General features: G+C 44.7%; 1 protein-coding gene across 1 annotated transcript; it reads right to left on the reverse strand.

The window, feature by feature from the left end:
- Positions 1-565: 565 nt before the first annotated feature.
- Positions 566-27,376, reverse strand: RASGEF1C (RasGEF domain family member 1C; the record flags this gene model as incomplete). Its single annotated transcript, XM_080627175.1, has 13 exons — positions 566-977; positions 1,727-1,799; positions 3,807-3,930; positions 4,572-4,667; positions 9,555-9,650; positions 10,277-10,356; positions 10,448-10,550; positions 11,630-11,725; positions 15,235-15,309; positions 17,417-17,629; positions 22,839-22,976; positions 25,492-25,614; positions 27,200-27,376. 13 exons carry the CDS (start codon positions 27,374-27,376, stop codon positions 953-955), a joined length of 1,419 nt encoding a protein of 472 aa, XP_080483301.1. The 3' UTR covers positions 566-952.
- Positions 27,377-27,535: the final 159 nt, after the last annotated feature.

Consider the following 27,535-nt stretch of genomic DNA (forward strand, 5'->3'; position numbering starts at 1 on the left):
ACAGGGTTTTTTCAAATGGTAACGCCATCTATTTAAGTGTGATAGAACCCTCTAAAAGATGTAACTTCGCATCAACAAAATTAGGGAATACACTACATACATTAAATAGGGGTACATCGAGTCCAGACTAATTTGCTTCTTCAGTTCAGCTTTAGATTCGGTGTAGGGGGCATGTCTTTAAGCAAAACCATCTACACTCTGCACCCTCCTCAGATCTGCCAAGATTCACAGTAAGAAAAGCAACAACAGTGGTGGGAAGAATAACTAAGCAATAGTCATACTTCGGATTGTCCTCTGTTAACACTCACGACTGGCCCATGCTGCTGTGGTCTGTGTATGACATACACGTGTACATATGAGTGAGTGATGTCAGTTTTCATCCGCTGGAAGCTTATACCTGTAGCAGTCAGTGCTTTGTTCAACAAGGCCGGGGGACTGCTAATGTAAGATTGAGTTCGTTCTTCATTCAGCAATTAACCAGATTGCTGCTGTGTCTGTGTTTGATTTAATTTTACAATCCTCAGAGGGTTTAAAGAGCTGCAGTCTGAAGCACCTGCTTCTGAAATATTCATGTGTGGTTTTTGCTTTCCTTTTTACACACGTTCCCGCTCTCTTTTGCAGTACCGCAGTTCTTCACACTCCTGATCTCCTTATGTTTTCCTTCAGAGGCAAAAGTTGCAGCGATCCTGACGCAGTTTGGGCACAGCCACAAATAAGTCTGTTTGTCCTCCCTCTCTCTGTCTCCTAGTTAGAAAAGCGTCATTGTGCACACAGTTCTGTCGATTGCGGTGGATGAAGCCGGTTCATCCATCATGTCAGGCAGTCAAAAAACCCAACAAAAAAAATCAAACAAAAAAAATTGTCCAAATCCCAAACAGGCATCTTTGGAATCAGTAGTGCAAAACGTTTGCGGATTTCTTTCCCTTGACCTACTGCAATAATCTCTTAATCTTCAAGTCTTCCCTAAAATAGTGGATCTGTAAATTTAAAACATAAGAACAGTGAAAAAAGGCAAATATAAAGGTGATTGTTTGGGTTTTTACATCACTGTCTTAAGATTCTCGCTTACACCAAACCATTACAAGTCTCTTATTAGAGGTGTAAACTGTAGGAAGATCCCGTTAACCCAGGGCATTTTTCATCTACACAAGGCTTCTTTTAGAATCATGGAATCATAGAATAGTTACGGTTGGAAAGGACCTTAAGATCATCCAGTTCCAACCCCCCTGCCATGGGCAGGGACACCCCACACTAAACCGTGCCACCCAAGGCCTCATCCAGCCTGGCCTTGAACACTGCCAAGAATGGAGCATTCACAACCTCCCTGGGCAACCCATTCCAGTGCCTCACCACCGTCTCAGTAAAGAATTTCTTCCTTATATCCAATCTAAACTTCCCCTGTTTAAGTTTGAACCACTTACCCCTTGCCTGGGTACACACGATATAAATCATAGAATCATAGAACAGTTAGGGTTAGAAAGGAGCTTAAGATCGTTTGGTTCCAATCCCCCTGCCATGGGCAGGGAATGCACGTGTGGAGGGTATTCTTTAAGATGTGGATAGATTGTGATTACAATTAGTTTTTATCAGTGCAGCCTCAGCTCTGAAGAATGATCTTAAATGGAAGAGACCTCCATCAGCGGTCACATTTTAAATGCCAGCACTTTACAAGCTTTGGCTTTCAAGAGCAGCATTTTGGAGGTACTTCAGAAATGAGTTGATTTACCTTAAGGATTTCCACCTGTCTTTTTCCGTCTGGTTTTCCGGGCTTTCACTTTCATAGGAAGCCAGATACAAACCTGGGAAAGGTAGATATGTGTTATTCCAACAGCAGCAGTAAACCCCTACCTCTCTGCATCATTGCATGTCCTGTATTGTACCACACAGCATGAGAGACTAAAACTTCATGGTCCACCAGGTAGCTGGTAGTCAGTAGGACACCAATGGTGAGCTCACATCTCTGCCTTTTGAAAGCTGTTTGGTTAGTTTTGATGGAGCAGTAAAGGACCTCAGAGTTAAAATACGTTAGCATGGCCTTCTTATAACAATATTAACCAGTTAAACGATCTCTGGTCTTGCATGTAGAGATACAGGCCTATCTACTCCATCACAGCACTGCTACCAGAGTGGTATATGAACATTAAAAAAGAGAGACAGTGGGAGCTGACAGCTAAATGAATAAACTTCAAAGTAAGGGTATTCCCATCACTTAACAAAACTTTATCTTCCTCGATCTTTTTAAAGCTTATAGGGACACGCTATCTTAAATGGATACAAAACACCCTCAAGGCAAGAATGAGTTGCAGAAACCAGAGAAGAAACAAAGTAGAAGAAAATAAACAGGTCTTTTACAGTGCAAAACTTTGCACTGTAGGATGCGTTTCATGACACCACGGCATGTCTAGGCTGTAGAATCTTCTCTGCAAAAGATGCTGGTGCATTAGTATCTCACGGTCTTCACAGATTGTGTTTTACGGAAGCTGTGATTTGCATCCACATGCATTTCCTCATTGGGCTGTTGATGCTTTATTCTTTAATGCTGGAACCATCTCAGAACTCAAATCTGTGCTCCAGTTAATTGCATTTTAATGTGCAAGTGTTGTCCCACCATTCTGCCCCACTGTGACAAGGGTAGTACAGCTGCATTTCACATACCACTGCTGCAGCTCTAATACATTCTCCCCGCTTTTACTCAGGGCAGGTCTTTTTGCTCTGCACTTCCCCTGGGTAGCAGGGGAGGCCTCCTGTGGCTTCTGCAAAAGGCGTCTCATGAAAGCACTACGAGTATGGGGAAGGGAGTATCTGCAAGCAATTAGAGGGCTGAGGTCACCCTTTTTTGGTCCAGCAGCCTGAAAACTGTACTTTTATCCCTGACTTTCACTTTCTGTCCCTTTAGAGCCTAAAGCAAATGCCTCCATCCTATCTCCTTCCGATACCCACTGCTTTAATCACAGTAATTATTCTATTTTGGCAGCCCTTCTTAGGATTTCGGCAGCATTTTTGAAGCAGTATTTTGTGTTCTGAAGTAGTCTGTGAGATAAAAGCTGTCTTGGTCTGATTAACTTGGATTAGTACAGAAAACTGCCTATGGAACCAAGACAAAATAAACCCAATGCAAGTATAGCTGATGGGAATACAGCTACAGACAATTCTGTGCGTGACAATGTACCAAGAGGCAACTGAGACGAACCAATATGAAATGACACAGTCTGACATGCTGGATACGAAATTGAAGAGGACAGATAAATAGAAAAAGACAATCAGAGAAATAACTTCAGAACAGGGGTTTTGAAGCTGAAATTAATTCCTAGAAAAGATTTTCCTTAAAACTTCTGTTCTGTAGATAACGTTTCTGTGCTGTAGAGAAAGAGGTCAGCTGGAATGCCGTCACCCTGGGCTGTGCTCACTGAAGAGATGACAGCCTTGGTTTGCAGAAGAGATTAGTTCTGGCTCCATCAATTACTGAACACGCAGCTAAGGGACAGCTGACGTTCACAGCAGTCCACAACGCGGTTGTGTGGCCTCTTTTCCTGATTACAAAAATAGGGCTACAGTGGCAGCTTCCTAGACAGTGCCTATAGAGAAGTTATGGACAAAAGGAAAGCAATCAGGGAGAAGCTTCATGAGCTGGAAGGTTGTGTTTGCAAAACCATGTTGATAGACTGGGAAAAAATAGGCTGCGTGACAGGAAAGCTAGGAAAGAATCAGGACAGGCCAGTGAGAGAGATCAAAGCATCGATCAGGGTATGGATAAGCACTGGTGAAGAGAGGTATTTTCAGTGATTAGAGAGTAGAGAGAGTCTTACCGTCCTCAGTGAAAATGGGCGCAGTATGCAAGTAGTGGATGATGTTTGGGTCTTGTTCGAAGGGACATTCCACTTGCTTCCATGTTATAAATTCTCCTACTTGCTTAGCCAGTTCCAAAAATTTCTGTAAACATAAACCCATTCCGCTCAGATCCAGTAAGATTATCTCACTGAAGCAACTACATCCAAGCAGAAGACTGGGATCCAGGATCCCTCATGCCGACTAGAAGGATATTATGAGAAAAGAGCCTTTTCTGGTTTAGATGGGTACATTTTCACCGTTCATTTACAGGGGAAAGAGAGAGGAAAGGGTGCCCTTCTTCTAACCTATTTATGTTTGCACTTCAATGAAAACGTATCCATGAACAAAGCTCTGGGTTATACATGTATACTTCAGAATAGAGGACTTAAACTTTGATGGAACAGGAAGGAGCAGAAATAGATATACATTACATAAAGTAGAATGACTCCAACACCTCACAACTCTTTAGGCCTTCTAACAGTTCTAATTTAAGATGTTTCATGCATTACTCATTCTCACAATGCCAACACTGAAGGAGCAAGTTAGAATGATCTGCTTGTAATGTTTATGTAAAATAGGCATATTAATTCTTTTAAAAGCATTCTGGGATTGGTTTAACTTTCACACAATCACTTGAGATCATCTGTTTTGGCATCTTTGTTGGTCCGCACTGAAATTGCAGGCAAACGGTCTCAGGTAGTGCTATCAGAATGGGATGGATAAAAGCGGTTTCCAGAGCTTACTTCAAAGTTGACATGTCCATTGGGAAGGCGATTAGCACATCCTTCATTCAAAAAATAAATGTCTTTGATCAAGAGGCTGAAGAAGGGGATCACAATCTGTGAAGAGAAATGACAGAACTGTTATCTTTCCAGTTTGGTATTTTCTCTGCATGAAAGAAGAACTCAATCAGGAGAGAGCAGAAAAAAAGAAATATTAACTTTTTGGTGTGCTACGCGCTTAAAAAGGAGAACAGGGATGGGCAAGCAAAAGGGCACTGGGGTATGGGGACACCTTCAACCACTGGGAGAACATAAGCTGAAATGAATATGAACTGAGCAGAACGTTCACCGAGCAGAATAAGACTAAGCAAATACCAATAACCCAGTTTATCATCAACAGCATCACTGCCTGATGACAAGGCCAGACAGCAAAGAGCAGAATAAAATTGCAGAACTCTTCCCTTCTCTGTTGGGCCTTTCTAAGCAAAGATGTTGAATACACAAATGGAGCAGTTTAAAGACAGAATAATATCTGATGATTGAGGACTTGTCTACAAACAGTTAATCAGAAGCTGTTTCATTTTCAACAGCTCCCCACATGGCTACCTCTTGAGGCATGTAACTTCCTTCCTGGTGCCGGATTAGTACAACCTGCCTCTCCAAATTAACCTGCAGACAGCAGGACTGAAAATATTAAGTTAGTTGACAGGAAACTGCCAACAGTAGCCAGAGAGATCACTGTAGTGCTCCAAATAAGCCCTGGGCATCATCCAGGGCAAAGTGGCATATAGCAGTGATCCAAGCCTTCTCTCTAACCCATCAGTCACGTCACAATTTGCTAAGGGAAATGTCTGCTTCTAGATAGGACTCTTGAAATTATTGGAATTACAGCAGGGATAAATTTGGTGCCCAATGTTCTACAGCAAAAGGCAGTAACCACGCTCCTGAAGTGCATCCCCAGCACTTCAGCAGAGACGCAGAGAGCAGGACTCCCTCTGGGTCCTCACATATCACAACTCAAGGAGGAAAACAGATAACACAAAGGACCTGTCCATGACAAAGCGGATCCCCAGGGTTCTAGGATTTGCCACAGCTTCTCTGGACAACCTGCGCCAGTGCCTCACCACCCTCACAGTAGTCATGTTGTTTTCCATCTAATGCTGTACATCAGCTGGAATAGGATATGAAATGGATCTAGACCAGGATTGGCGGCTGTTATTTTCCAGTCTACAGCCTTCACAATGCAGCAGTGAGCGTGAGCACGTCATAGATGCAAAAACACTTACTGAGGCAAAGGGTCTGCAAGCCACTACTACCACATCTTGCTGTGAAAATGGAAGCCAATTTCTGTTTCAGCTAAAATAGGCCACTCAGTAAGCTGCTAAAGATCTGCATCTCTGCTGGCTTTCTGTGGGACAACCACTGATACACTCTACAATGTCAGTGCGATAGCCATAAAAAAGCCTGGACTGACACTCCAAGAGCCACTGGCATTACCCTGACACATCCCATTGATATAAGAGTGGAAACAAAGCACAGCATAACCCCCTAAAATGCTGAGCACTCCTGTCAGGGTGAGGTGGAGCAACTTCTAGTCAAACTGAGCTAAGTGTGTTTCGGGATTCATTTTTATATCATCCAAACTAGACCAGTCTAGTAAAGGTAAAGAATACAAATCAGTCTGCATGGTTTATCCCCTACCAAAAGCGATGCTAACTCTCTAACCAGTGTGGTCTTACAGGGTGGAAAGATACAGAGAGCTGGAGCCAGACACTGGTCCTCAGCTAGAAATCATTGCCAGGTTCTGTCTACATTGCTTTTTGCAGGCAGATGTGAGCTTGTTCTGCACTGCCTGGGAGCTAGGTCACCATCATTAGTTGTACTAAACATAACCAAGAAGCCTTGCTGAGATGGAAGGCTTATGGATGTGGGCCCAATGCCATGCTACAAAGCCACCAGTCAGCTCAGAGCATGGGCAGAGCTTGTTCTCATCTGCATCCAAAAGGCGTCAAAGACGTACCCTAGGACACCAATTCCCTCCTCATTGCCAGGGGATTTCTGTCTTTGAGTCACCATTTATTTTCCCAATAAAAATATATATTACGCTGTATGTTTTTTTTTCCAAGGAAAAGCAGCAAAAGTGGATATAGTTACACTCTAATGCTGGCTTCAATCCAGGCACTTTGCTAGCATAAAATCTGGGTTAGTGCCAGAAACTCGGATTTCACTCCCTTTTGATTCCCCCCTCCTTGTACCATCCAACCCACCCACATGCTGAAGGACAATTGCCTCCTGCAGAAAGAAGAAAGCTAATGAGATCAGACATGTTCTTCCTCCAAGGCACCAGACGGCAACAACACACAGTACCGCACTGTACATACTGCTAACATTTCAAAGCCAGAGATGTGTCATTAGCACAATGCAGGGTTTCCCAGTGGAATGACTTAATTTTGGAGGTGGCATAGGTCAGCTGACTGCACAGATAAAACCAGGCTTCACTCCTAACAAGTACACCCCTCTGAATTCCGCATGAAACATCAGCCCTTCTTCATTGCCAGTTCTCTCACCCTGCACTTTGGCAGGTTTATTTCTGCCGCTGCACCGCATCTCTCCGCTTTGAGAGCTGCATTGCCATGCCTTTTGACAAGCCTGCTCCTGGAGAAGTAGTGAGCAGTTCTAACTATGCTGTTTACACACTGAGAGAAGGGCTGGATCTGAGCAGTGCGGAATGAGGTTAGGAAATCCTCCACGGGTACACTGAGATCCTTCTCCTACAACCTGAGCTGCAGTTTCCCATCAGCAATCTGAGGATGAGGATGAGTGATGGAATCAAGCAGTGCGCTTTGTACTCGAAGGCTGGTGTCACACGGGGGATTCGGGTAAGATGTGCGCACAGAGGAGGGAGCATGTCCCAGGTCATTGCCTCACCCCGTCTCCCTCTGAGGATGTAATTTAGCCCCTGAGCTGTGTTTCTGTTCAAGTGCTGTGCAGAACTCGGCAGCCAAGACACCAGCCCCAAGGGGAGCAGAGAGTAACGTTTCTGGTGAGTCTGCCAGTTAAGCGTCAGCTCCTCTGAGCCCACAGGCAACTTTTCTTCCTGTGAGATGTAACTCACTGCTTATTCTGTTGGTCTGTGGCAAGAGCACTCCCTCCCCTTCTCAAGCAGACAGACTGAGCCCTGAAGCCTCTGTCTCTGCTTCTGGGGTGGCCACTTGTTGAGAAGAGGGGCAAAGAGGACTGGGATCCCAAACCCTTGTAAGCACAATTCAGGTTGAAGATAAATCTTTCTTCAGAGTGAGCTTTGCTGTGTGTTTGCCAAGAAGCAACATTTTGCATCAAAAAAGCAATCGTGTTCTTCCAGTCTCATTCAAACGCACTAAAACAAAGAACTGCTCATCTGGCATACCAAAAGAAACAAAATTCCTCAATTCCTACCGCAAGAATTATATGATCTGCTGTATCTGACATTTTAAAATACCCACTGTGAGCAGCTACCAAATCATATGCTTGAGCATCTTCTTGAACTGATGTTATCTGCGCAAGGGAAACAGAATATGGGCTTTTTCTTATGTAAAATAGATCCCTTTCAATGTAATAACCTCTCTGTTCCTAGTCTTAACCAGCTAGGGCTACAGATACGATGGAGATTGATAACTTCCACAGGAAATTAAGTCAAACAATAAAGCAACTGGTTTGAATATATATGATGGATGCAGAAGAACTAAACTGCAGAAGCATCTCAGACTGACAGATTCTCACTGCAGTGTGTGTGAGTTAAAAGGATTTCTCTGCCAGCCACACACATCCATCTCATCTTCGCACAGAGAAGTGCTTTTCAGACCAACTCAGCACACTCCCATTGCAGCTGAGTCAGCCTGCGACCAGATGCTGATCTCATTTCACTGTAAATGCCGTGAGATTCCATTAGCTTCAGCAGATTTACACATGTGAGATTAGCATCTGGCCTGGCTCCTTTGCTGAATGAATACTAAATTACATATTATCCTTCTTCACGTGGTATCTGCTTTACCTTAGCCACGCTCTGCGCAGAGATCACCCATTTATGGCTGTGTGCAACTGCAATGTTAAAACCAAACCCTCTTTCATAAAACAACAACAGAACACTGAATGGAGCAAATTAACAAGAAACACACTGGGGCACAAAACAGGAGGATCCTGCACTGTCTCATCAACCTAGTTTTTGCAGCACCAGTGACATCTCAGAAAGCTACAGAACACGCTCTGCCATGAACACTGATAAAACACTTCAATTCTTGCTCACTGAGATGGCAGCAAGAATCAAATGAAATGGAAATTCACAAGGATAGCATTTCACCCCAAATTTGCTGCAGTGGATTCAGACTAGACCTCAGGAATTGTGGTAACTCAGTCATCTCTCCCTAATGTAAATGGAGAGCTGTGCCCTTTGCTCTCTATCTCAAATCACAGGCTGCACAATAGGGGCTTGTCTGCACAGGGGCCTGGGCTGGCAGAGCTGTAACAAAAGCACAGATTCACCTGGGCTGCCAGGCGGATGCTCCATACCAAAATAAAAGTCATTTTATTCTGGCATACCTGTTCCGTCAGGTTCATCAATCTGAACAATGTGTATTTTCCAGGGATATAGAGATTCAAGGCCAGGTTGGATGGGGCTTGGAGCAAGCTGCTCTAGTGGAAGGTGTCCCTGCCCGTGGCAGGGGTTGGAGCTGGATGAGCTTTAAGGTCCCTTCCAACCCAAACAATCAATCCTGTGATTCTGTGCTGTGTGTCCTGCCCTCTTTTGCTCCCCAATATCTGAAAGCAAGTCCACAAAAGCCCTGTGATCCATTTCAGAATCCTTTCAGCCACCTATTTACACTTCCAACTTCATTCAGCAATGCACAAGCCTTGCATTGGTGACCGATGGAAGGGAGGAAAGCGTTTGCATTGAGTCTCTGAGTCACTGACTCTCAGCTGCAATGTGCACCATCCATTTGGAGATAAATAGGATGCGATTCCACCTACCTTCTCTCTGTTGCTGTGTGCGGTGAGGGATCTGTGAGCAGCCCCCCGCAGTGCTGTTCTGTAGTTATAGAAGTTACCAGTAGGGTCCATCTGGTGCTGAATACAGCAAAGAAGACACCTTGGTTAGACGGTGACATGGGTCCTCTGAAGAGAGCTTTACCCCCAGTTGTAGCAAACCCTGAGCAGAGCCTAGCCTACATCTTCAAACACCCATATACACACCCATGAACTAAGGATACAAGGAGAGATCTACACATCATGGCTGTTTCTACTGCTGATTTTTCTACTAACAGCTTACTAAGCTTTTATATGAAGAATAAGGACTGCTCATTTTATATATGCCAAATCTTGGAATCCTCAATACATAAAAAACCTTGGGCCTTGTTCATTCAACACCCAAGGTATAGCTGGGGAGCTTTACATTCAGCATTGTGCCCATGGCCAAACAAAACTGGCATCAGTGGAAGCACTATGGCTTGCATACAGTCTTGTGTTTTAGTTTTGGTTTCCCTCCTATTTGAGTGCTCTGATTCCCCTCTAGATATCAGCAGCTTCACACCTTCCTCACTATGCCTGGGAAACTCCAGCCGCAATCTGGCCTTCTGCCCGGGAATGTATCTGCAAACATCTCAGACTGGGATAACAATGTGACAATTCACAAACGAAGAAGTCCAGAATACAATTCAAGCAGTGTATCAGCATGTTTGGTTTGGGTTTTTTACCTCAAGGATGAAAAATTTGGCTGTTTTCACTTTTGACCAAGTCTTCTTTAGCCTGGAAACTGGGCTCATGTTCATTCCAGCTAGGAGAGAGAAAGAGGAAAAGAGAGCCATGGATAAGAGTCGGGTTTCCTTTTTCATCTCTGATAGCTGATGGTTAGAAGCTGTACTTACAAATGATTGCCATCAGCGAATTAAAATTCCCTATGTTAAAGCACTCTCGGGCAACATCAATGAAGAATTCAATGACTTGTGCTCGCTGTTTCTTTTTTGCAGGCTGCAAGTTAAAATAAACAAGTATCTGTAATAAGCATATGCAGAATTGGAGGGTGTCTTAGGCATTTGTTCCATAGATAGTATGAGTCCATCCACGCACAGCTTGGGCCATCTGCTATCAGTCACCGGCCCCGTTTCTGTTCCAGCAATCCAGGGGATGCTGGTGACTGGCAGTCTCTAAAATCAAAGCTTTCATTGCAGTGACACAGAAGAAATTCACAGCAATTCCCTGGCTTGCCTCAGTTAATGTCTTCGAACTGGAACAGCAGCCAAAACAGCCCTGAAGCAGTGGCTCAGCTCCCTGCTGGCCTCAGTGAGCGCATCAGCACACACTCTCCTAAAGGCAGGATTTCACACCCATGTCACAGCAGCATCTTTGTTGCAGAAAGACTTTGTTTCACTGCATTAATCCCTGTCCCCTCTTCTGGCCTTTGCAGCAACATGGTCAGGCCAAACGGTAGCTTGCATTTTAAATGCACGTTTTTATTGGACTGGAATCACCGCACCTTTTCCAAAGATGATCTTCAAATGGTAATGCTTTTGAGTCCAGGCTGTTTATACTACTACTGTTCCTCCCTTCCACACCCTTTTCAAAGGAGAAAAACATTCATTTCATTTTGGTGGGGCCAAGTCAAACAAACTAAAACCACTACCAAGTTAAAAACTGACCAGTGACAGTAATGGGCAGCAGGACAAAGAGCCATGCAATGGGAATTTACACACACAGCAGAGCTTTGGGATGACAGATAACAAATACTGCTCCACTAGAATCTCTTCCAGCAAAAACCTCCCAGGATAATTTAAGGCAGTTTTTACTCTCTTTTTCCCTGCAGGGTTCATTATCCCACACTGTGCTCCTGCTATGTCAATGAGCAGGGTATCCCCCTGTGTGTCGCCAGCTCTGTTTTGCAATATGTGTGTCATTTATCAGGTTGGTTCTGCGGGTGCAGTATTTCTAAAGCTTGCCATCAGCTGCTGAGCTAGGTCAGAAGAAATAAATCCCCAGTTTGCCTATTAATGGAGAATCTCAGACTGGTGCATCAGGCATGTGCTAAAACATGCCACACGCTTTTGACTTACCATGCAGATTTCTGTGGCTACAAGATAGCAGAGTCTATTGAACCATTTCACATAGGCCTCCAGGTTACTCGTCTTTTTCTGTTCACTGAAACAAGTCTGGGGAGGAAAAAACACACAGAAAGACATATAACTGTGTTGTAGTTAGCTGATCGCCAAGATAAACACTGCAGAAAGGTAATTATTGGCCACATGGAAGACTGTGCATTATGGGCCCCTTTCAAAAAGACACTGGGTAGGTGGGTGGCTGGCAGATGCATAGGGTCTAGCTGAGCGTCACGCCGCACAATTCACAGCAAGGTACAGAAACAGCCCCATTTCACCTGCAGCAAGTGTTCACCGACACAGTCTGCACCGCCCTGGGGTATTATCCACGGCAGGATTCAGACAACAAGAAGGATGTGCAGAAAAAGTAAGACAAGCAGAGTCTTCCACAGCACGCTCAGCTTGTGGTTCTGATTGCAGGAGTTCCTTCACTTCAGTAAATGCCATCACCCACAGCCCTTTTCTGGAGGGGAGAGGCCAGCATTTAATGAAGCGAACAAGAGATAAGCAGGAGAAAACATAGTTCTAGTTGCTTCTTTTTGGGAAAAACATTTCCCTTACTGAGTTTTCAGGGTAATAGGGTCTCTGTCCTGGTGGCTGCTCTTGAACAGGTCACTCACATGCCAGAGATACTTCACTGATAAGAACCACTACAAGAAGCACATTTTTCACTCTATGTTTTATATGAAAACAACATAAGTTCCCATAATCAATACAGGCAATGGGAGCAAAGAGTTGGCTGAACTCTTCCAGTTCCTTTGACATCAACAGGTAATTTGACTTCAGCGGAGTGCTAGGGCAACTCACACTGCCTGAAGATGTTGTTTGGGATTATAAGAATCAAGTCCTTTTCCCAGCCCTAAATCCTTACACTGCCCATCCAGGAGCCACTGCTCTCTGGAGTTCAGGTTGATTTATTTGAACATTCATTAACATCCACTAGAGGGTATCAGAGAATACCGATTTTTCGGTTTATTAAGATGGTAATTTCCCAGAGCTACCATAAATAGATGCCACTACAAAGAAAATCACCAGGCATAAACACAGATCCATGAATGTCAATGAGATTACCTATATTATGTTAGTGACCTTAAGAAATGGGGCTTAGTGTGATTCCAAAGGTAATTCAAAGTAAGAAAACATTCACCTGTGATTCTGTATACAGCCATGTTCAGAAACAGAAATCACAGCACCATGCTATGGAGCAAATCTCAACAAGCCTGAAATTCCCAGCCACCTTATGAGTAGACTACATATGCAATAAAAATATGTATCTTAAAAGCATCTCAAAAGGTAAATATCAGCAAGCAGCATATAAATATCAAACAGTGGAAACCCAAAGCAGCCCCAGTCTACCCATACCGGTTGCTTTCATGTGCTCTGTGGTATTTCTTATTCCTTGCTATAATGAAAAGTACATGAAACACAGGCTTTGTTCTAAATATGGTATTTACATCTCTACACTGCTATCCCGTGCCAGGGCATAAGAACCACAGCTAATACCACAAAACTTGTTAAAATGTGCCACAGTTAAAGTTGAAGCAGACTGCTTTTTAAAGGTTAAGCTTTATAAATGGCAATGATATTTAGCACCTCCCTAGCCTCTTCCATCTGCAACTCACGCTGCTTGATAAACATTCAGAAGCGAAGCCTTTTGAAGCCCTCGTGCAAGAAAGACGTTTCGTGTGATCTCCAGCTGGAGGGAATTCAAACCAGAACCAATCCCCTCTTCATGGGCTGGGGAATGATACATTGCTTCACATAAGGTTTGTGCCTCTACGCACAGGTCCCATGTGATCCCTTGGCTATACCTTACCCTGGTGTGGAGGCTCTTCTAAATCACTGCTGGGACCTCTGCTCAGTCCAGGCAGAGAAAACCTCCAGACTACCTCTGCTTTCCTCCTTCAAGCCCAGCAATCTGTTAGTGCCATTCCTTGTGTGAAAATGTAACAGCAGTTTTGCTTTATAAGTAGATGCTCCTGGGGGAAGACATTGCCTTGAACTTCGAGGCAATGCCGTGGTGCATCCCTGCTTTGTGCCTGTTATTTTCTCTGTTATTATGCACTTCATTGAAGTCACAGAACTGCCACTGGGCAGCACTTCAGTGCTCAGATTTGCATCTGAAGAACATGCATAACTGTCAAATAGCCTGTCATAGTCTGTCAAGATGATTTGCTTGGGTTTCCCATCCCACCATTATTTTCAGGCTCTCTGCTTCTCATTCTAATCCTTCCCGTCCACCTCAGCTGATGTTTCCTTATGTTTACGCTGTAACCTCAATTTCTCTTCACACCTTGGTGGTATTCTGTGCTGGCTCTGCATTTGCAATTCCAGATACAGCTACAGGCACTGTGCATACGTTAGTTTATTACTGAACATTTCCTTCTTCCTCTTAGCATCCCTTCCCCTCTATGGCTTTACGCAATTTAATTTCACTCACTGCTGCCTCCTTCCCACTCTTCCAAAATTCACTCAAATTTAGTGCCTCGATTTGATCTCTTCCATTTTACTTCACAACAGATATGACAATTATTCGTTTTCAGTCTTGTCCCTCATCTTCGCAGCAGGCTGTTCAAATCTCACTGGGACTGGTTTGGTATTTGATGTTTCTGACACCTTTGCTCCCTTGTGGTTCCTTCCTAAAGAATGTGATCAATGCTCAGAATACTTGAAACACCATTTCTTCCCACTTCTCTCTCCCTGAAACCAACTACAGAATCTCCATAACTCCAATAAGGGAAAGAGCCCTATGTTGCACTTCTTATCCATCATTCATCCATCCATCCATCCATCCATCCATCCATCCATCCATCCATCCATCCATCCCTCCCCATTACAAGCTATTCTGGTGGAATTTGAGCAGCACTATAAACAGAGGCCTTCCTGTTATATTCAGCATCCAGTGATGAAATTCTGCGGCTGATGTATAACCTCAGTGGGAGCCCTTATGCAGTTCAGGGGAAGAACTTTCCACCCTCTTTCTTTGCTGGTACTATGTGAAATCACAGATTCTCCCTCTCCAGCCAGGAAGTCTCCTTCCTTACTGAGGCACTCACTGAAATGCTGCTTCAAACTCCACTGGAATCAGTGGAAAGACTCCAACTGGCTTCCACAGACTTTGGATGAAGCCCTGATCAGGCACTCCATTTCCTGTGGTGCTTTGGGTTAAAAGCTATTGTGTAGACACAGAAGACTATGTTGATTCATGACGCACTGAGTCATGACTGTGGTGTCTGGGCACACGCTATGGGCATTACATCACGTCCAGAGCCTTCACGCCTTCAACACTGGGAACAGACATTCCCTGGTTGTGCACAGCCACAAGCCATCTGCCCTGAACAAAGCAGGTTAGGAGGAACAAGCCAAAAGCAGAACATCAAGGTCATGGCGAGTCTCAGGCTGGGACATACTATCACCAGGAAGTAATGGCAACTACAGGTTGTCAGTTGGCCTGCCCCTGGCCAACACATCTCCCAGGCCCTGCTGTTGTGGCTCTCATCACATCAGTTCCTCTGGAACAAACAGCGATCACAGGATTCACTTTGCATGCACAGAAATCATACCTTGGTGCCATCCAGAGGGTCTTTATGAACAAATGCCTGCACAAACTCCTCAGGTCCAATGTGACTTAGTCTTTCCTATTGGAAAGAGAGGGAGAAAGAAATAAGAAAGCACCCCGGAATCTTTTCTGTTTCTCTTGGTAAGACTTCCCCATTATCTGCCAGCTCTGAATGGTGTTACTGAACTGGTGAACAGCCAACTAGCACCAGACATTAAAATTCATAAGAACAATTAAGACTTATTTCAGCAGAAAGGAGAAAATGAAGACAAATACGCATCATTACTGACAAGCTATGCTAAGAGCCCCCTCCACTGCACAGAGTGGAAGGTGCTGGATGCACAGGGCTCCGTCTGGGATCTGGCAAACCTCAGTTCTGTGCTTCTGTCACACAGACCTGCTGTGGTCCAGTGTTACTCAATAGCCTTGTTTCCCAGCTCTTAAAACAGCAGTAATGCTGTTATCTGGTAACCACAGCAATCTGTTGCTTGGCTGCACACGCAATACTCTTGACCATGCCTCACCACCCTCTGATGCTCAGGTGATGCCCCGGGGTGGTGGCTCTGTACCATAGGAGAAGGAAGGCATTGAAGACCCATGTGCTCACATTAAAGGCATCGCTTACACTGGAGGGTGTCCCAGGCATGAACCAAAACAAGAGTAAGTAAAGCATCCAGATCTCTTAGTAAAAGACAGGCCATGTCCATCAGCTCCTGAAGAAACCTGACAGTTCCAGCCACACACTGGCCTTCTTACGAGGCTTTTTAATTCCCTTAAACATGTTTATTAGGAACAATCAGGAGGTTGTAGGCCACAAAGGCATTTCAGAGGGGGTATTTGGGAATTCCTACAACCCAAACTTGGGACACTCAAACAGCAATAAAATAAATGATTTGGCTTAAATGAAGATTTTATGGCTACTTCTATGCTATTTCTCTTGAATTCTCACCTTGCCACTGATAATTGTACAGGACTCTTACCAACAAATAACTGTTACTAATAGCAAATAATTCTTACTAACAAATAAGCATCAGACAGTTTCAGTGCAGGGCAGTTGGTGTACTGGATGCAGTAAGTGAAAGAGAAGGTAGAGAGCACTGATTACAGCCCAGTGGGATGAAAACCTCTAGCTGCATCAGTTTTAGAAGTGCAGCAGTGCTCCACTTACAGGGAACATCCCTTGGAGACAGTTGCACTGCGGAGGGGAAAAAAGGCAAGAGAAAACTCTAGGCAAAAGGACTTCTGCTGTCTGCCTTAAGTTGTTTAAAGCAAAGAGAGCCAAAGTTGCATGGTTGAAAACTAATCAAAATGAGAAAACAATCCTAAATTTGGGGTTTCTGAACTATTCCACGTCTTGATAAATAGAATATCAGCCATCTTCAGAATTCCCAAGGCTAACTTCATGATATTCACTCCAATTCACAGTCCAGTTCATGGCTTGTTTTTCCAGCCTTCCTCTCAAGGATGAACAGTGTCTACAGGAGGACAGGCAGCAGGGAATCATTACAGCATCAAGAGCTCTGCAGATGGCAGCAATATTTTATGCTCTTCTGCAAACATCCGGGAGGTCTACATAGAGGACCTGAACCTGGGAGAAGGGTGTGTAAGGCAACAGTCTGCCCAGCACCTTGGTACTGCAATTGGAGCAATTACCATCAAAAGCCTGTCTGAGAGTGGACTGCAGTCAATGAGGGAAACAGCAGGGCTTTGTGTGGGTGTGTTTGGACATCCTTGTATGTCCATGAACAAAGTCCCAAAGGGAAGAATGAAAAACACATCAGACAATGCAGATGCTTTGTGTATCTGTAGGAACGGATTTGAACTATTAAAAATGTCTTCCAAATTAATAGAAGGGCTCATGAATAGCCACTTCAATAGCTCCCTCAGGCTGTGGGGCTCAGAGCACTTACAGAAGTGAGAACCCTTTAAGCTTCCTGGGACTATGATTTGCATTTCTGCAATAAGCAAGCCAAAAAAGCAAAATGACTGCTCCAGGATGCTCAGGAACACTCTGATCTATAGTTTGCATCCCAAGCACCTCTTAAGCTGTCAAACCCTGCCTCCTGCTGCAGTGCTGCTACAGCATGGGATATGCAGACATCTTTTGGTTATGTCTGGAATGCTTAGCAGCTGATGGCTTGAAGTAATATCTCTGACTGCAGAAGTTGGGAACCCTTCCCACTCACCAGCTCCACATGTGTCAGCTGCTGAGCCAGAGTGTAGGGGTCACTGCAGACGCTCAGGATTTCTCTCTGAATGGATGGAGGTTTACTTTTAAAGGCAACCAGCTTATCAGAGACAGCAGCACTGATCTTGACGATCCCTTCTTGCCCGTGGCTGAGGGTTGCAAGCTTCTGGTTCAGGGTTTGCAAAAGCTGATTCATCTTCTTCCAGTAGGCCTGGAGAGACAGGGAGAGAAAGAAACATAAACCACCCAAAAAACCTTGACAAAGGAGTGGTTTGATGCTGAATCTTTCCTTCTGCAAAACACTCCTAAGCCAGCAACAGGTTACTGTTTTATTTTCAACAAGCCTACTTCAAAATAACCAGTTGGCTCAATTACAGTTCAGTGCTTGGACCACAGAAACGGACTGCAGTCAAGAGAGGAGGCAGGCAGGACTGATGGGTTGGGCTGGCACTGATACTCACGTATTCCTGCCAACATCAGGATCAGAGGAGAGGTAATACTACAACATGAGTTACTGCAGCTTTCTGGAGCACAGCAGCATTTGGTACCTACCCTTTATGTCAGCTACACGTGGCCAAGAACTCTACCTGTTAGTGATGCCTGCTCAACTCTTATTTATTAGGAAAAAGAAGTGTTTCTAACACTATTCTCTCCATCCTTTTGAGCTGAAAGCAGCAGAAGCATGATGCTACTTGCTACCCAGCTGGAGTGCTCTGAGCATCGTGCAGCTTTGAGTATTTAATATCCCAAATGTTAATTGCTCTTGAAGGAAGCTCATATCGTATTCCAAGCACAGCCATGCACTCAGCAGGATAATCATTACGAAGCTGCTCAGGTTGTTTTCAGAGCTGGAGCAGCTCTTTACAAGCAATGAGTGAAGCCACTGGCCTTGGAGGATGGGCAGAGAGAAATGGAGAAATCTTCAACTCTTCATAACCGATAGATGCAGACATCATAAAATTTATGAGATAACAGAGAACTGGTGGATGGGCTCTGAAGACAAGGATTGATTGGAAATGTCCTTGGGCAACAGCCTCTCATGGAGCGTGAGGTGTAACCTGCTGCGGAGCATGGCCTTGTGGCCATGAGCCAGAGAAAGGAGCATCAGGCATGGCTGCAATGGGTGCTTGCTCAACTTCAAACAGCCCAGTCACTTGGGAAAACAGCTTGCAGGCTGGTCCAGCGCCTCTTCCAGCACAAAGACACACAGTGGAGACATCCTCTGGCTGCTCACAAGTGGAGTAACTCCTTGCTCCTCATCCAAAGAGAATTTAGTAACGTCGAGTTGCCAGTAACATCAGTTTGTAATCCATCAGTGTGAATCCATCAGAGCTGGCAAGGAGCCCTCTTCCATTACATCTGTACTATGCAGCAGATGTACACCCTGGCACCCTCCACACAGTCCTCATCATCACAACAGGGACTTGGCCGGACTGTGCCTTCCCACGAAGACCAACATACACCTGTGTCACATCCCAAGCTGGACACAGCCCAAGTGAAGCCTTGGGAACTACTCCTGAATCCCATGGATTAGATCCAGCCTTCATCATCTTTGCAGTTTTGTAGGCTCTGGATAATCTTCAGTGTCAGGCATTACCAACACTCCTGGTTTAGGTGTTCAAGGTACCAGAAGCCAGAGTCAGTGCTCTTCTTACCTACACAGGATCCCATCTGCACACTGGAAGTAGCATCTCCAGCTACTTCACAGTGAAGAATAACATGCTTATGTCTACCCTGTTTCCGTAACAGTCTGAGGCTGAAAACCTTTATAACATTCTAAGTGCATCAGCTATCTCTGCGACACTAACTTTCATACAGCTTTTCTAGCAGAAGGTTTCATATTGCTGAGGAACTTCTCATTTCACTCAAAGAAGATGCTCTCTTGAGCTGGGCTGGAACATGGACCAGATAAGCAGGATGTAGTCAGGCTTTTTCACCAAACAGAGCTTCCAAGTCTGAAGTGAAGCAAGTACCTAGAAGGTAGAAGGGACCTGCCTTGGAGAACGACAACACATGTTCTATTTGGAAGCAAATCACACAGGAGGAGTGAAAACTGGGTGAGAAGCATGTGAAAATGAAGAACTTAACTCATTTTACATCACTGTGCAGTTCTGGTGTCCTCAACATAAAAAGAACACGGAACTGCTGGAACAAGTCCAGAGGAGGGCACGAGGATGATCAGGGGACTGGAGCACCTCCCCTATGAAGAGAGGCTGAGAAAGTTGGGGCTGTTCAGCCTGGAGCAGAGAAGGCTGCGTGGAGACCTCAGAGCAGCCTTCCAGTGTCTGAAGGGGGCCTACAGGATGCTGGGGAGGGACTCTTCATTAGGGACTGTAGTGATAGGACAAGGGGTAATGGGTTCAAACTTAAACAGGGGAAGTTTAGATTGGATATGAGGAAGAAATTCTTTACTGTGAGGGTGGTGAGGCACTGGAATGGGTTGCCCAGGGAGGTTGTGAGTGCTCCTGGCGGTGTTCAAGGCCAGGTTGGACAGAGCCTTGGGTGGTTTAGTATGAGGTGTTCCTGCCCGTGGCAGGGGGGTTGGAAGTGGATGATCTTAAGGTCCTTTCCCACCGTAACCATTCTATGATTCTGTGATTCTATGATTTTTTGAAAATGAAAAGTCATTTTTTCAGTTCTTGTCTGTTCTGACGTGTTCCAGCTCCAAGGAAGAGAGTCCCCTTGCCTTCTTCATGTAAATCCTCAGTCAAATAGATGGTCAGCACTTCTGATTTACAAAGACACTCCTGGACCCAACCTACTGACCACCTTCTAAATATTTCTCTGTTTTATGTCCAGGTGTGTTTGCAAACCTCAGCACAGCTTATGAAGCTCTATGAACAGAATGTTATTTTTTAGTGAAACTCAAATAGTGACACGTTTGGTATTTTGTGAACATATTTTGTAAATCTGGGGGTGGGGGAAGCAGGCACAGAACTGAAATCCAAGTTTTCGACTGAACATAAAACATTTGGCTAATCCCCTTTTAGCTGAAAACCCAGTTCTCTTTCAGAAAGGAGTCTGGATGAGAAATCTTGGACCAGCCATGTCTGTGCAATATCAAATTCCTCACTGGATGAAAAGCCAAAAAGCAGCATAAAATTGCCTGAAAGACATGCATCTTAGGCAGTCTTTCAATAAATTCTTATCAAAAGATCTAGTTTCACCTAGGTTTGTAGAAGATTTGGCACAAAAATGTAGCTATAGACAACATAAACAAAGACTCAGGTAAGCTGGAAATCTAATAAAGAATGAAATAAGAGACACTTAATAGACACAGAAAGAAATTACAGCTCTTGAAGAGAGTCACTAAAAGTCAGTCGAGTGCACCCTTGCCTAGAAAGCTTTTCTGTGCATGTTGGGGGAGAAGCTAAAAAACACTAGTCCTGCTTTTGTTCTTTTAGAAGCATTTCCTGCCTTTTCTAAGCTATTATCACTAAGTGAAAACAACATCTTTCATTACCTTCAACATGCTGGTAATTATCTTGCCACCAAGTGACCCCCCATTGTACAGGGGCTGCATGCTGGACTCTATCAACCGATTTCACTTCACTGCCACATTAACAGTCAAAAGCAGCATATTACTGTTTCATATTTAGAGGAAAAGCTTCATTCTGAAGTGGGGAAGTTGCTCTGAAGGCCGCAGGCCTCAGCAGGTGGCTCAGGAGCTCAAATTTTAATTAAAATTTCTAACTCTAAATGCAAATCACAGCACTTCCTAAGAAACGCTTCTCAGCATGGACCCCTTTATACGCACATCACAGAGCCTTCAGAAAGTGGACTCTACAAAGGACAGGAGGATACACTGCAGGGGAAAAAATCCTGCATTGACCTACATGGACTCGATGACCTCACAGATCTTTTAGTCTTTAATTTCTGTGATTCACAACGGGAACAACTTCCTTCCGAACAACTACCAGGCACCGCCGCTCTTTTGTGCTGTCCCTTAAAAAAGGGAGATTTGCATTTGTAGGATATGAGCTGTTTCTTGCATTCATTATTGATTTTGCTCAGCCATAATCGCTTGCAATTACAGGGCTTAGTAATAGCTGAAAAACAATGATTTGAACTTAATGTAGTCTGAGGCCCCCCAGAGCCGTAAGCGTTGGTACACAGCTATGCATGCTCCAGAGCAAAGGTGTGCTCGGGTTAGACAAATAAACTATCACTGTGTATGCAAACAGTTGATTTTCAGCATTTATGGCTCTTCACCAGGACAGCTACTGCTCTGAAAGGGCACCTGTAAAGCCCCTGTTCTCTGCCCTTTTGGGCTGGCTCCTTCTTTCCAGTGGATGTTATTTTGGTGGGGCTATATGGGTTTCTCTCACTTTAGATGCTGAAGCGTTGCAAGGCACCTTTCTTGGTGGTTGGCAGGAGCAAGTTCATTGCCTCTTCCCCTTCAGAGAGAAGTTTTACAGCTCTGGTCAGTGGAATCGAGGCCACTTCAGCTCTTTGTGAAAGACCTTTGTGTTCCATTCACCCACATCCGAGCATCACACAGCTTCCCCTTCTCTCCCACGGGCTGGCCAGCCCAGCCGGCCGATCCATGCCAGCCTACAGCTACCCCAAAGTGCCAGCCCAGCCTAAGAGCAGCTGCTTCCACTTCTCTGCTGTTTCATGTGGGTAGGAAGGTCCAATTTCATTTCTGTTCTGCTGCAGCTCTAATTCCTTCCCTCTTCTCCCCACCCTGCTCCTTCTCAGCTTCACGGATATGTGCTTTTTGGTCAACTGCATTACACCCATCTGTGGCCTGAAGCCAGGCCTTGATGTAGCCAATGGAACTGAATTCTTCCACATCCCATGGTTAACCTAAGAGTAATTAGAGACTCCCTTTGTACTATTTGTCCTTATCCTTATTATTTTGATGGGCTTTGTGTGGTATTTTTAATGTGTCTCAATTTATTTATGGATCCACCCACCTGACCTGCAAGCAGGTCTCCCAAAGACTCCATCCACTGTGTCCTCCTCTGCCACACACATGGCTCCCACATTTGAACACCAAGACCATACAGCAATCTAGTATGAGTTTCTGCCCAGCAGGCCACACACTGTTGTCTCCTGCCATTTTCATGCACCCAGACAAACTACATGTCCATAAATATTTGTTATCTTCTTTGACTGTAAGGACTGTCCCTTCTTATGTCACCATCTAAGCTAAACAGGCTGGATTCAACAGGATCCCATAGGGGATCTGATGGGGATTCCAGTGGCATTACTCAAATGGTGTCACTGCCATAGGAGTACCTAAGCTGAGAGATGGGGCTTTCAGAGAAGCTACTGCAGGTTTTAAATGTTAAAGGAGAACAAAGAGTATCCAGGATGAGGCACGAAACAGATTTGGCAAAAGGAAGAAAAGGAGGAACCAAGTGGGAAAATGAATTTAACAACTCCACACAACATCCCATGTCAGACATCCTCACCTCATCGCACGGAGCTATCCTGTGAATCATGTCTTTCAGATGGCCAATCATCCGCTCCTCCTGAAAGTCATACGGGAACGTCTCTGTCCACTCTGTCAGCAGCTGTAAGATTTTGGGCCCAAATTTTCTGATCCGAGCCTGAAATGGGAACCAGGATGATGGACAGGGATCAAAACACGTTTACTCACTGAGGTCTCCCAGCAAATACGCATGTCATTGAATGGGGGGCCAGGTTTTCAAAGAAGGCACTTAACGGTTGCACCTGCAACACCTGCACACATGCAAACAAATCGTGTGGTGCACAAATGATACATTTTGGCATGCAAAATATACCAGAAATCAGATGCAAGCACAACTGTCTGTTTTACATGCAGATTTAGGTATTCTGCACATGCAGTTTATGGTTGGATGGACATTTTGTTGGTGCAACCCTTAAGCCTTTTTTAAAAACATCTGTCCTGCTGATTTGAATCATGCATTCTTCCCTTTTGAGCTCACAACCCTCCTACACTTTCATCCCTCCCTGAAAAACTGACTGGAATGTATTTCTTGACCAACAAAGGGGTGGTTTTTGCTTCTTTGCTGTGTGAAAAAACTGCTTATTGACCAGCGGCAGATGTAACGTGAGGAAGAAAAGATGGACAAAACACCAGCATTTTAGTAAATGGGCTACTGATAATGTTGCTCTCTTCCCACTCAAGGTCATGACAGCACAAGGATACCCATCACATAACACACAGCGGATGCCCACTTTACTTTTGGTATAGATTTATCTAAGGATGCAGCAGTGGGAATAGTCAGGAAGATTATGGGGCGAGGAGGGAAACATGGGGAATGGCACAATTGAAAAGACGGCCAGTGTGGCTGCTTCCAAAGCTTTCATCCTCCATTATCCAAGAACACGTGAAAAGGAAATTGCGTTAAACAACAAACTGCATTTTTATTTACAGAAAACAGACGCAAACAAACAGCCTTCATCTCCATCCCATGTCCTGTAGCTAAAGTGTACCCTGTAATCAGGAAAATTGATACTCTCGAGCTCCACCACTCTCTGCTTCTCAACCAAGGTGGTTAAAACGCGTCTTTCAGCTTTCCAGCAACAACAGGTTTCAATGAACCACATCTCTAAAAATAGCTGCTGTCAGCTAGCATTAAGTTCACGCTCAAAGACCAGCAGGTGGCTGCTAAACGGAAAGCTTTATTGGAGACTACAAAGGTCTGGGGAGACATTTGCTCCAGCTGTGTAAACTGCTATTACGAATGGAAGGAGAGGACTTTGTGCAAGTCACAGCACAGAGGGGATGGGAGGTCGCTTGTGTGCAAGGTTTCAAAGTCAGGAGCACATCAGCTGTGTCCCACCAACTCTGTGTGACTCAGGCCAGGCCACACTGCAGATAGATCTTCATAACCATACAGCATTCCCCATTTCTTGCAAAGTTTAATGAGCAGCAAGATGTCTCAATGCTCACATTTTAACCCTCCTAAACGTGAGTCTGTGGTGATAGCATCAGAGAACAGAACCTGTCACACCTCAGAACAACTGTTGTGTTTGGTGCACCTCATACAGGTATTTCTATTAATACCAACTGTATGAGCAACCCAAGTGTCAGATTTGTGAGTAGTCTGTCTAATTGCTCTCCAAAGTGGACACATAGCTCCCATTACTCATGCAACCAGTTGCCTGGGTAAAAACAAGCACATGAGTTGAGATGTTGATGATTCAGTATTTGATGCCAAAAACACTGTTTCAAAGCTAGAAAGGCTGATCTTGATTGAGAATCATTTCAGGATTCTGGGGGCTTTGGAAACTTGCAACTAATGCATGTTCATCCTTCCTCCACTGCACTGAAGGTGCATCTCCTGCTCTAGGTAATGCAGTCATAGGTCTTCATGGAGGCACTAAGGAGAGGCTGAGTGGAATCCAGCACTGAATAGGATCCACTGGGATCAATCTCCACCACACTGCCTATGGGTCTGCCAGAGGATGCAAGTGTTGTTACGCACTGTATCCGTCTGCACAGTCCCCAGGGCAAAACAGGATGAATGCCGACATAGTAACAGCTTGGATTTACTCATTGTGTTACCCTGACACAGCCTCACTCAACTCGTTCCTGGTGTGCCAGACAGCGCTGCTTTGCAGCAGGGCTGTGCGGGTAGGACCTGCCAGTGCTGGCAACGGGTGGTTAGGGGGTAGTTGCATGCTGTTATGTAGTGTTCAAAGTGACAGGTAAGGCCAAGAGGAAATATTACTGTACCAGAAGCAAGAAAGCAAAAGGGCAGACGCACTAAGTACGAATGGGAGAGTGGTGTGTTGACATCTGCAGTTGATGGTGTGTGAGGGGTTCGTCCTACCTCCTTGCATCCCGCAGGCTCCATCTGAGCCTTAAAGAAGTTAAGAAGGAAAGTCACCTGGGAAGACTGAGACAGGGGGAAAGGGAAAATTAGAAGAAGATTTGAAGTGACTATTGCCTGGAGCACTGCTCTTGGACATGGATACTAGGATGTCTCAACGTCAGGATCTCAGCAGCAACTGTCATCCTTTGTGAGCAAGTTTCATTCAGTCCAAAAGGAGGCAAAGGACACACACCAGATCCCCAGCATTCTCTGCTCATTGAAAATACCTCGTATATCTCTGCTGTAAAGATAAACTAACCTTGTCCAGCACGGGGTCGTCCAGCCGCTGCTGCTCAATGCACTTGTGACAAACACGGGACAAAAGCTCATGCGGTTCAATGAAGAGTCTGGAACTCAGCAGGAATGTAAAGATATAGGCTTTCTGCAGGAGACAGACAAGCAGACCTGCTGTAAGCAGCTGTACAGTGGGTAATATTAGCCATAAAAGCCCCAAACTCCAAGGTTTTTGCATTTCCACTGGGACAGACCTTTACGTCTAAAAGACATACGGACTCCTGGCCCTGAAAATGGAACTGTTGGAGGCAGCAGCACCTCCTTTCTCCACAGCACTCACTTCCACTTCCAGCCTTTGGCCGCCTAACCCTTATGCAAACATCCAGCAAAGACAGTGTGTAGATCACTCTATGGGATTGGGTCCAGGTATAGGAGACAGCACAACCATGGATACTTGGAGGCCAGTGAAAGATACACGTATAGACACTTGGGCACCTCTGTGCTGTACTGGGTTGTGAGCTGCAAATGCCCCCAGAACTCAAACCTTGCAGCTCTCACCCAGCCTGTTTTAAGGAATATTTCATTTATTCTTCTAACTCCCCCAAATTAATTTCTATCAGCCAAGCCATATCATATACAATCCCACATCTGGGAAGCAAGACTGCTGGGTAAATCCTCAGATTATTTAAACTATTCCAGCAGTGAATTTCAAATATAAGCATGAATCTTCAGCTGTTTGCATCCTCATCCCTCCTGGCACTTGAATTATCTTCTTTCCCCCAGACCCAGCCACACTCCTGAGCAGCAGGTACAATATTGCATATCACGCATTGCTTAATGCAAATCTCACAGCCTGATCTGTCCATTACCTGTTTTTATGGTCTTTCTATTCTTTTTCTTTTAATTGATATCCTTTTTTACTACTTATTTTTAGCTGATCAGAAACCGTGGGTAATTTAAAACACGCTGTCTGCTCTGCAATGATAGCTTCCCTAGTCTTCTAAACTGCCCAGAAGTCAGTGCTACTCTGCTTTGAAATACAAGCTATTCCATAGAGATAAATTAGCACTTAAAAGTCTTCCAGTCAAACTGCATCCTGAATTCCACTGAGGATGTGCAAAAAATCCAGTGAAGTCAATGGCTTACAGGACCATAAATCTGCTTCCAGTTTAGATCCTCACACTGTTGGTGAAGAAACCCTGAATATCCACTGACCGAGCAAGGATTAGGATCTGGATTATGCTGACCAGTGCCTGCAAAGTTGGTGTGAATATACGAACCCATCAGAAGGAGCATCTCTGTTGTCACTGAGAGAATGCTTTGCACACGCAGACAAACCTGGATGACTTCAGCAGCCACTGAAATTCAGTTCATTTAATGCCAGTTCAGACTTGAAGTTTTTTGCTGCAGCCTTCATCTAAGCCTCTCTGGGATGCATTGCTATTTTTGAAGTGCTCCGACTGCTGTATCACTAATACATCACCACCACAGCTCCCCCTTGCCCCATTCTCCTATGTAAAGGCAGTATCAACTCTGGGATCTGCTTTTTCATGGGGACAATTATAGAGCAGTGCAACAGCATTTAAAGCAATGCATCCATTTACCAAGCTTTAATTGTACGCAGCTTTTAAACTAGCCCTCTTAATTCAAAATTTAACACGTTTGCACTTTTGCATAAAGTGCTGCCCCAATTCATCAAAATTAAACTGTTTGTTACACTGTGAATTGCTTACTTCGGGGTAGTAATCAGTGGTAGGTATCAGATGCTGGATTAGAGCATCCAGAGATGCTGAGGTAAGGTTTCCATCCTGGAAGATCAATCCTCCTTGTTCATCTTCTTTTGAAGTATGTAGATGAGGGCTGAAGCCACATGGGGTAAACATACTGGTAGAACTCAGCGTTTGGGGCATGCCTCCCTGCAACAGAGAAACACCCGTGTCAGGGACAAGATCCATCAGGTTCACAGCCACATCCACCTCCTGGTTGATCTGAAAAACACAAGCCACTAATGAGAGCTTCCAGGTCACCAAATTAACGCGGTCCCTTCATTATAACCTCTTTTATTGTTG

This window comes from Psittacula echo (genome assembly GCF_963264785.1).
Source record: "Psittacula echo genome assembly, chromosome: 11".
NCBI classification, from domain to species: Eukaryota; Metazoa; Chordata; class Aves; order Psittaciformes; family Psittacidae; genus Psittacula; species Psittacula echo.